Source organism: Impatiens glandulifera, unplaced genomic scaffold, assembly GCF_907164915.1.
Source record: "Impatiens glandulifera unplaced genomic scaffold, dImpGla2.1, whole genome shotgun sequence".
Lineage (NCBI taxonomy): Eukaryota > Viridiplantae > Streptophyta > Magnoliopsida > Ericales > Balsaminaceae > Impatiens > Impatiens glandulifera.
Window position 1 is genome coordinate 108832 of NW_025918982.1, and position 11359 is coordinate 120190.

General features: G+C 31.3%; 1 protein-coding gene and 1 pseudogene across 1 annotated transcript; both read right to left on the minus strand.

Annotated features, from left to right (window-relative positions):
* Positions 1-2122: 2122 nt before the first annotated feature.
* On the minus strand, positions 2123-2610 carry LOC124917272 (annotated as a pseudogene).
* Positions 2611-5648: 3038 nt separating this feature from the next.
* Positions 5649-6188, minus strand: LOC124917276 (18.1 kDa class I heat shock protein-like). The gene has a single exon (XM_047457747.1). The coding sequence runs from the start codon at positions 6186-6188 to the stop codon at positions 5709-5711; it is 480 nt and encodes a 159-aa protein (XP_047313703.1). The 3' UTR covers positions 5649-5708.
* Between the last annotated feature and the right edge of the window lie 5171 nt (positions 6189-11359).

An 11359-nucleotide genomic window follows, 5' to 3' on the forward strand; every position in this document is an offset into this window, starting at 1 on the left:
TCTCTTATATTATGTTACAGATTCTTTGAAAAACATTATTATTAATTTTCAATATCAACATGATTGTCTTATAATGCATTATTTTTTTACATTTATTGTTGATTTTATAATAAAGCCAATATTTATAGATCATTTTGGGCTATTCACTCCTAGTACATCTTTATTATTTAATTTATTTGAAAAGTCTTAATAACAATTTAAAATTTTAGTTCTTATGAGGTCTTTATAATTACCAGTCAAAAGATATATTTGTTTATTGTGATATATGAATGAATATCCTTAGTTATATTATTAAATTTAGAAAATAAAATATTGATTAATAATTTTAAAATATTATATATAGTCTTTTAAAGTTGTAACATAGTCAGCAATTTTTATTTATGATTGCGATAAAAGAGTGTAAACTGACACTATTCTTCAATAATTTACTAGCATATAAATGAGGTTTATTTTTGTTTGAGATAAAAAAGTATAATTGATCAATTCCATTTGTTGTTTATGCCAATTATCAATATCACTGTTTGATTTGATATACATTTTGGAGACCTTTTTAATAAAGAGATTTAATTGTTTATTTCTGTTTGAAATAGTGGGACATAATGCCTATCTAAATTTGAAAGAATAATATTTCTCCTATATAAAATGATTTTTTTTGTCTTAAAATACTATTAGTTAAGATCAAGTCAACACTATTATCATTTTTGTAACAATGTTGAAACAAGCAGTAAAACATTCTCTTCGAATGTAAATTCTCCTTTATGTATTAAAAAAAAAACATGTTCATATTATTTAATTTTACTGATAGACTTTTAACAAATAAGTTGAAAACATTGACTTCATTTACTTGCATCATCGGATGGATACAAACACAAACTCACACTGATTATGTTTGCAGGTTGTTCTGTTCAACCGGATAGCTTCATGTATGATTGCAGGTTGTTCTGTTCAACCGGATAGCTTCAGGTATGTTTGCAGGTTGTTCAGTTCAACCGGATAGCTTCAGGTTTTAGATTTGTCATTGCTTCTCCTAGCCGGCTAGATTTCTTGACAAGTTGGAGTTCTTGACAGGTTGGAGTTCTTGACAGGTTGGAGTTCTTGATAGGTTGGAGTTCTTGACCGGTTGGAGTTCTTGACCGGTTGGAGTTCTTGACCGGTTGGAGTTCTTGACAGGTTAGAGTTCTTAACCGGTTGGAGTTCTTGACAGGTTGGAGTTCTTGACCGGTTGGAGTTCTTGACAGGTTGGAGTTCTTGACAGGTTGGAGTTCTTGACAAGTTGGAGTTCTTGACCGGTTGGAGTTCTTTACAGGTTGGAGTTCTTGACCGGTCCTGCACAATAAGTTTGTTTTATTAAATTCTTATTAACTGGTTAATTTTATCTAACAATTTTTCCCTTTTTGATTATTTTATTTAAAATATTCAAAACCATGCGTCCGGTAGACCTTTAAAGAGTTTGTTGTTTTGAAGAATATTTTGGTAAAAAGACTTTGAATTTTTTTGCGAAAATTTTGAATAAAGTTTTATCTATGAATAGTCTTTTAGAGTTGCAACATAGTTAGCAATTTTTTTTATGATTGAGATGAAAGAGTGTAAACTTACAATATTTTTCAATAATTTATAAAAAAAAATATTATTGATCAATTGTTGTTTATGCCAATTATCAATATCACTATTTGATTTGATATACATTTTTGAAACCTTTTTAATAAAGATGTTTAATTGTTTATTTCTGTTTGAAATAGTGGGTCATAATGCCTATCTTAATTTGAAAGAATAATATTTCTCCTATATAAAAGGATTTTTTTGTCTTAAAATACTATTAGTTAAGATCAAGTCAACACTATTATCATTTTTGTAACAATGTTGAAACAAGCAGTAAAACATTCTCTTTGAATGTAAATTCTCCTTTTAAGTATTAAAAAAAACATGTTCATATCATTTAATTTTACTCATAGACTTTTAGCAAATAAGTTGAAAACTTGATTTCATTCACTTCCATCGCCGGATGGATACAAACACAAACTCAGACTGAAAATCCTTTTGACAACTCAAGACTCACACGAAGATAATGATGGCTTAGGAACTAATTATTATTATTATTAAGGTTGTTTCTGCGAACCTCTTCTTAGCGGGAAATGTCAATTGACTTCACCTCCGGCTTGTTCTCGGGCTCCTTTGGCACGGTCACCTTGAGGACGCCGTTTTCCATGGTCGCCTTTATCTGCTCCATCTTGGATTCTCGGGCAACCTGAACTGGCGCGGGAACTTTCCGGTGCTCCACTCCAGCCGATGCCACTTATCGGTCTTCTCTTCCTGTTCTTTGTTCCTCTCCCCGCTGATCTGAAGAACCCGATCTTCTTCGACCTCCACTTTGACCTCGTCCTTCTTCAGCCCAGGTAAGTCTTCCGTAAACACGTGAGCCTCCGGCGTTTCCTTCCAGTCGATTCTGGCGGCTGCGAAGGTCGAGGTCTCGCGGTGAGAGGAATTGGAGGAAGAGAAAGGGATTAATCCTGATTCGAAGGTCGAATCCTGATAAAGCCATGATACGATGTCATTTTGATTGATACCTCCTTCTTCATCGCGATCGCCGGAAGGATAAAGATGTAGTCCCATCTTTGATATCTCAAAGATGAAATACAACATACAACCAACCTATCGGCTAATTCAAGGGATGAGATATTCACCCTACCATCTTTGTATGTTTTCTGTTTATGATGTTTTATGGTTGGAAATCAATCCTAAGATTATTTATAAATTTCTGGATAGGTTAGAAATAATCAATCAACCTTAAACAGAAAAGGCCAAATTTGAATTTAAAAAATAAAAAACGAGTTTGTTTATCTTGGGCTAATTACCTTGAATCCCAGCCCAGAAAGCATCTCAAAATGATTATAATCATGTTGTGCAACTGTTTGGATCATGTTTGATCAAAATAAAAAATTTCAATTAAATTGAAAATTTTGAGTTCTTGATTTGATCAAAGCGAACGATCAGTGTTCTGGTGTAGGTACCAATCGAATATATGATCTATAAGGAAGTTATTGGAAAGCTCATATCTCCTCAAAACAACTTTAAAACCAAAAAATCAATTTTTGATAAAAAAAAACTGTTTTGAATGATTCAATCATCATTCAAGTTAATTGACACATTAAGATGATGATCAACATATTTTTGAGAGCCTTGTTAAGCTACCGAAGCTCTTGGATCAAAGAATCCAAGTTCAAAACAAAATTACAAAACACTGCGCTTTTGTGTTTTGAGGACCGAGAGGTCCGACCGACAACCTTCGGTCCAGACCGAGACCTAGTACTAAGAGGTCCGACCAAGAAATAAGATAGGACCGACAAGCGAGAGGTTCGACCAATGTTCTTGAGCTATGGCCGAGAGGTCCGACGGATGTTCTTGAGCTATGGCCGAGAGGTCTAAACCAGGACCGAGAGGTCTAAACCTAGGACCAAGAATTCTAAACCTAGGACCGAAGACTCTTGACCTTAAACGAGAATTTTTGAACCTAGGACCGGTGGGTTTACACACCATAACCGATGATCTTGGCCAAGGACCAAGAGTCCTTAGCACCTCAACCGAGGAAATTCGGCACTCCAACTGAAGATCCCAAGCCTCGAACGAGAGGCTCCTTTACCCAGATCGAGGATTTTTAGACCCCGATTGAAAATGAACCCAAGGCCTATGACTCCGGTCCTAAGGCCTGTTTGGTTCCACTTTTCAAAACCCAAAATTATTTTTGTAATATTGGAACCCTAATTATTTTCTAAAAATCTCAAGTGATTATAAAATGATTTCAAAATATTTCTATGTTTTTTTTAAGTAAGACCTATTTTGTGTTTATTCTAAACTCTAACACTCTTAAAATGACTGATGTTCTTCAAGTATATATTCTTTCATAGTTATAATCAACAACATTAATCATCATTTAAATATTGTTGTTTCAATATTTTAAATAACGTTAAAATCTAGGAGCATGACTAGAATCAGGAGAATAATCGGTTAAAACTTATGTGTGATACAACCGATTTTTAAAAGCCAACTTAATAAGTAGAGACCATTTTAAAAACAGGTACGGAGGATGAAACGTGAAAGCCCTTTCTTGAGTATCACCAAATTATGAACTAAAAAAAACTTTTTCTTTTTGGGAAAACTAAAAGAAACTTTGGCCAATACGTTCATAAATGTATGTCACTTTTATTAATTTTCAAAAAATAGTAATTGGCTACTCTGTTTTAAAACAAATAATCTTTAAAATTAATTATGTTTAATTAATTTAAACTGACGAATTTATAAAAAAAATAATATTATAATTTAATTATTTAAAATCTCCTGATTATTTAAAATGAAAGTACTCCAAATTAATTCTTTTTAATTTATTTCAAAAGCGATTATGGATCATTTTAAAATCTTTTATACCAATGGTTTTATTTAAAAAAGAAAATTCGACGCAAACCAACGTTAAAAAATCTCGAAACTCATGTTTTTCACAAAAACCAAAATAAATGTTTTTCCGCGTGTTACGATCACAGAGGAATACACATAGATTTTACAATCCAAATATATTACGAGAGGAAATCCATATAAGCTTATTGTTCTTCTCGGTGGTGTTTAAGTAAGCAATCAACAATTATATGTACTCTGTTTATTTATTTATTTTTAATTTGTAAAACACTCTTTAGGGAAATATAATTATCCCAAACTTTTGAGGGTTTACAATTTTTTTTCTTAAATTTATGTAATTTCATTATCCTCTTATGTTGTAGATTCTTTGAAAAATATTATTATTAATTTTCATTATCAACATGTTTGTCTTATACTCATTATTTTTTTAGATTTATTGTTAATTTTATAATAAAGCCAATATTTATAGTTCATTTTGGGCTATCACTCCTAGTACATCTTTATTATTTAATTTATTTGAAAGGTCTTAATAACAATTTTAAATTTTAGTTCTTATGAGGTCTTTATAATTACCCCTGTCAAAAGATATATTTGTTTATTGTGATATATGAATGAATATCCTTAGTTATACTATTAAATTTAGAAAATAAAATATTGATTAATAATTTTAAAATATTATATATAGTCTTTTAGAGTTTCAACATAAACAGCAAAATTTTTTATGATTGAGATGAAAGAGTGTAAACTCACAATATTGTTCAATAAATTACTAGCATAGAAATGAGGTTTATTTTTGTTTGAGATAAAAAAAGTATAATTTATCAATTCCATTTGTTGTTTATGCCAATTATCAATATCACTATTTGATTTGATATACATTTTGGAGGCGTTTTTAATAAAGATATTTAATTGTTTATTTCTGTTTGAAATAGTGGGTCATAATGCCTATCTAAATTTGAAAGAATAATATTTCTCCTATATAAAAGGATTTTTTTTTTTTGTCTTAAAATACTATTAGTTAAGATCAAGTCAACACTACTATCATTTTTGTAACAACGTTGAAACAAGCAGTAAAACATTCTATTTGAATGTAAATTCTCCTTTAAGTATTAAAAAAACCATGTTCATATCATTTAATTTTACTGATAGACTTTTAGCAAATAAGTTAAACAGTTGATTTCATTCACTTCCATCACCGGATGGATACAAACACAAACTCAGACTGAAAATTCTTTTGACAACTCAAGACTCCCACGAAGATAATTATTATGATTATTATTAAGGCTGTTTCTGCGAACCTCTTCTTAGCCGGAAATGTCAATTGACTTCACCTCCGGCTTGTTCTCGGGCTCCTTTGGCACGGTCACCTTGAGGACGCCGTTCTCCATGGTCGCCTTTATCTGCTCCATCTTGGCATTCTCCGGCAACCTGAACCGGCGCTGGAACTTTCCGCTGCTCCGCTCCAGCCGATGCCACTTATCGGTCTTCTCTTCCTGTTCTTTGTTCCTCTCCCCGCTGATCTGAAGAACCCGATCTTCTTCGACCTCCACTTTGACCTCGTCCTTCTTCAGCCCAGGTAAGTCTGCCGTAAACACGTGAGCCTCCGGCGTTTCCTTCCAGTCGATTCTGGCGGCTGCGAAGGCCGAGGTCTCGCGGTGAGAGGAACTGGAGGAGGAGAAAGGGATTAATCCTGATTCGAAGGTCGAATCCCAGAGGTCTCGAGAGAAGGGATCGAAGAAGACGTTGCTTCGTCGACCGCCAAAAATGCTCGGAATTAAGGCCATCTCTGTGCTGTGCCGATTATCTTGAAAATTCTTAGAAAGCTTTCTTTGTACAAATATATCACTTCAATACTCTGCAATTGGCCTTGGATCGGCTGCGTGCTAGTGCATTTAAAAGCCGGGAGAGACCATTCTAGTAATTTCGAGGGCTATCTCACCTGGCCTAGAGATCTAATCATCATAGAACACGTGTACATGATCTCTCTATTTTATATTATATATACCATGTTATAAAATTTAATCAAATAAATTAATTTTAATAAAAAACATCATTTTATTTTATAATTTGAATATATATATATATATATATATATTCGATTTAAAAATAATTATAAATTAAATTAACTAATATTATATGATTAAATAATAATATAAAAAACAAATCACCTAATTGAATAATTATAGTTTAACGAAAAAGAAAATACAAATAAATTAAAACTATGGTTGAATGCAAACAATGCTCGAAATGAGTTTGTTATGAGATTAGTAATATGAGAAGCATTAATCGGACTAAAAGTAAGGTCTTCAGATAAGAGGTCAATTGTATATTGGTGAGCCAAAGTGAGGATAAAAGAGATTAATAATATTGTAGATGATTGATTTGATCTAAGTGAGGTTATAATATTATTAATATAAGAGGTTCATTGGGAAATAAATGATATCAGTGGTAAAATATGTGAGAATATGAGTTATTTGACCAATGTGAAAGTACGGTCACGAAATGAGAAATTGATTGGGATTGGTGGATTAATATGAGTCGAATTGATACTAAGATCATGAGAGCTGAGGTCGATTGAGATTTTATATTTTAGTTCACATGTTTTTTAACATTGCATGATTACTCAATTTCTTAATTTGAATTTGATCCTGAGATTGTTTGTAAATATTCCATCGATTTAATTTGATCAATTCACTTTAAAACAAAAAAGAACAAAGTTGATTTAAAAAAATAAAAATAAAATAGATGTTTTGAAAGCTCTCCTAACACATTCTACATGTTGTTAGGAACATTTTGTGATCTATCTCGATGCATTTAAGGAATTTTTGCCTAAATTCAACATTAAAAACAAGGTTATGGATTTGAGTTTTAAAATTGCTAAAACATATAATTAGTTCAGTTTAAATGATCAATTTTGATTTTAATAAAGTTTTCGATAAAATTCTATTTTTAATTAAAACCTTAAAACTCAAAAAGTTATTTTTTGGTTTGAAATGTTCCATTTTTAATGATGCCATGATGAGGTCTTTGCCGATTGAACGATGACCTTAGAGTATGATGAAACTTTTCTAAATGGGGAGACAACGCTTCCCATATCTTTGGATCCGTGATCAATGATAAAACCTACATTTTTTATTTTGTTGGAGTTTAAAACAAAGTTGACTCGGCCAAAACCTGACTTCATTGCTCCTGAGTCTAGTTTACGCCTCACTCATTCAACTCGTGTGTCTCATCCCGTATTGACCAATTGCCAAACCACCTTTACTCTGACCCAGAGCGCATCCAATTAGCCATATCGATCTTCAACCATTCATGGTGAACTTGTGGTTCACCCCGCTCCTCGACCTATTTATTTTTATTATTTTGGTTTATATATTTTTTGATATTTTAAAGGATTCAAACTACTTTTAAAAAAATATAAAATACCTCTAAAATAATTTTTGAATATTTAAATTTGTTTTTATTAAAGAATCTTTTGAATTTTTTTAATCTAATCCCTTTAACCAACATTTTGGAGGTGCTTTTTTTTTTTTTAACAATTCTAGACATAAAACATGTCGATATTTATTTTAATATTTTAAAATAAATTTTTTAAATCTAAATAAATGTATAGAAACTCAAAAAATATTTTAATAAATAAAACTTTAAAATCCAATTTCCTAAATAGTCAAAATTTTGTCAAGTAAATATTGTTATTTAGCTAACACAATGACATAACACATAAGGTCTTTCTAGTGTGTTCACGTTTGTACACTTCAAATATTTTATTAATTTTTAAATCGAATGGCGACTCTAAAATTCAAAAGGCGAACCATTTAAAATTGTTTTTAAATAAATAATATTAAATTAAAATTTCTTTATTTAAAATTACAATTTCGGTTCCTCTCTCTTTTATAAGATTTAAAAGAAAAGTAAATTATGAAATGTTAATTATTGAATCCATCACGTAGAGTACATGTCTTCTAACTATTGTGACTTCGATTCCCAAATAATATGGCGAGTGAGTTATATATTCGAATTCTTCAGTTGACAATTCTTATAAAAATTACAAAAATTAATGTGAAGAGTTTTGTTTACAAAATAAACCAACCATTAAAATTATATAAACTTATATTTTTTTACGTAAGATAAATATGAGATATTATTTTATTTACGTAAGTTGTCTTAACCGGTAGAACGATTCTCATAGACGACAAGTAGGGGTAGTTATCAAGTTATTGACATCAAGATAAATATGAGATAATATGAAGATTTTTGTCTACAAAATATATCAACCATCGAAATTAGATAAATAAATATATTATTAACTTAGACTAAATATAAAATATTGTTTTATTAACATAAGCTGTCTTAGTTCAACTTGTTGAGCACATGCCTTTTAATAATGTGGTTGTGGACTAGTTATTTGAGTTCTTCACTTAACAATTATTACAAAAATAAAATAATTCGTAAAGAATAATTAATGTGCAGATTTTTGTCTACAAAATATATCAACCATTAATTTATAATTTTTTATATCCATAAGCTAAGTATGAAATATGACTTTATCAACAATAATCGTCTTAGCTCAGATGATAGAGCGCATGCCTTTTAACTATTTGTTCGTGCCTTCGTTTGCCACAAACTGCGAGAGGGTAACTATTCGAGTTCTTGACTTGAAATTTTTTACATAATTACAATAACTAACAAAGAATAAAAATTAATGTGAATATTTTATTGAGGAGATGAGGAGGTGAGTAGGGTGTTCATCGGTTCGGTTTTCGGGTTATTCGAGTTTTGGTTCAGGTTCTTCGAATTATTATTTTTTTAAGCAAATTTGAAAACAAAACCGATTTGAATAAATTCGAATACGGTTTATTCGAATTCGGTGAATTTGAATTCGGTTCGAATTCGGTCGAATATTCGGTTTAGACCAAATATACATCACCTACCCATAAGATAATTTTTTTAAAAGATTTAACAAAATAAATAAGTTGTTAAAGAGATCTTATCTACTTAAATTATAAAAAATATAAATAACGCAAACTTATCTTAGTGACTAACGCTAATATATATTCCACAATTGAACGACAAAAGTAAAATAGTGTCGATGACGACAATATATGGCGGTTGAGAGGTATGAACAACTATAGAAAGGGGAAAATGAATGAGGGATTATGAATTTAATGTAGGGATCTAGGAGGCCCATGATAATTTATTATATTATATGTAATAAGTTATATAATATATAATAAAAATAAATAATAAAAATGAAATCGGTTTTTGGTTTGGTTTTCGAGTTGAAACCTAAACTTGAAAATCAAACCGAAAATCGTATTTGAATTCGAATCGGTTTAAAATTCAATTCTAAAACCGAAAATATAATTTGAATTCGGTCGGATATTTGGTTTATACCAAATATTGAACACCCTTAGATATGAGAGGTTAATTGGGGTGGATAAATGTGGAATGAGAAAGAAAGTTTATATATTATAAAATGTGTGAGCAAACGTGAGTTGTTTGACTGAAGTGAAAGTGTATAAATGATCTTTCATTTTACTTTGACTTAAATTTCGAAACTAAACACTTCTTAAAATCTGAGGATGAGATTGTCTCTACTGCAGAAAAACAATTTAAATCAATTTAAACACGGATGACGATCCTCAGATCGTACTGATCGGCCAAAGTTCAAGAATGTCTAGAAATTATTGAGCTACTGAAAGTCAACAAAGACTTTTTCGCTTGGTCATACAAGGACATGCCAAGAATTCATCCAAAGATAAGACAACATCACATTCCTCTATATCCTAACGATAAGCTAGTAAACAAAAGCTTAGACGGATGAAAGAGAAAGTTATTAATAAAATCCGAGAAGAAGTCCGAAAGCAACTTATAACTGGATTTGTTGAGGTAGTGGAATATCAATGTAGTCCTCGTTCTAAAGAAACACAGAAAACTACGTTTGTGTGTAAATTATTGGGATCTTAATAAGATCAGTCATTAAGATCACGTCACGTTACCACACATCGACATACTTATCGACCATGCTGTCATACATGAACTTTTATCATTCATGGATGGATTTTCAAGATACAACCAAATCTTGATGTCCCCACACGACAAGGAAAATACCACGTTCATAATAAAAGTATGAACTATCTGTTATATGGTCATGCCTTTCAGTGTTAAGAACATAGAAGCCACCTATAAAAGGGAAACCACAATTATCTTTCATGACATGATCCACAAGGAATGGGAAGTATATTTCGATGGCATGATTGTCAAATCAAAGGATCGAGAAGGACATGTCCTAAACCATGAAAAAAATCATGTAACGAATCAGGAAATACCAGCTATGATCCAATCTAAAGAAATGCATCTTCGGAGTCACAACTAGTAAAATACTAGGCTTCTTAATCACATAGAGAGGCATCAAAACCGATCCCTCTAAGATTGAAGCAATCACGGCTATGCCGGTCCCTTGAAACGAAAGAGAGATCCAAAGATTTTTGGGTAAAACTTAATACATTAGTCGATTCATCAGTAAACTTACTATGACATGCGATCTGCTGTTTAAGTTGCTGAAGAAAGATCAAAAGCTTTTGTGGGATGATTACTATCAATAAGTGTTTGATAGAATCAAATATTATTTAAAATCTCCTCCCATACTCATGCCTCCTAGAACCGACATTCCTCTCATCCTATATGTTACTGTAACAAACACAATGGCTCAAGAAAACGAGGAATAAGTTGAAACGGTTGTTTACTACATTAGTAAGAGGATGACTGTGTGAACTTAATTACACTCCAGCTAAAAAATATGTTGGGTCTTAGTATGGATCACCAAAAAGTTGAGACACTACATGAAAGCCCACCCCATGAAGTTGGTATCAAGAATGGATCCGATCTATTTCTTATTCCAATGAACTCTTCTGTCACCAAGGCTAGCCAAATGGATGATGATGTTATTCGAATA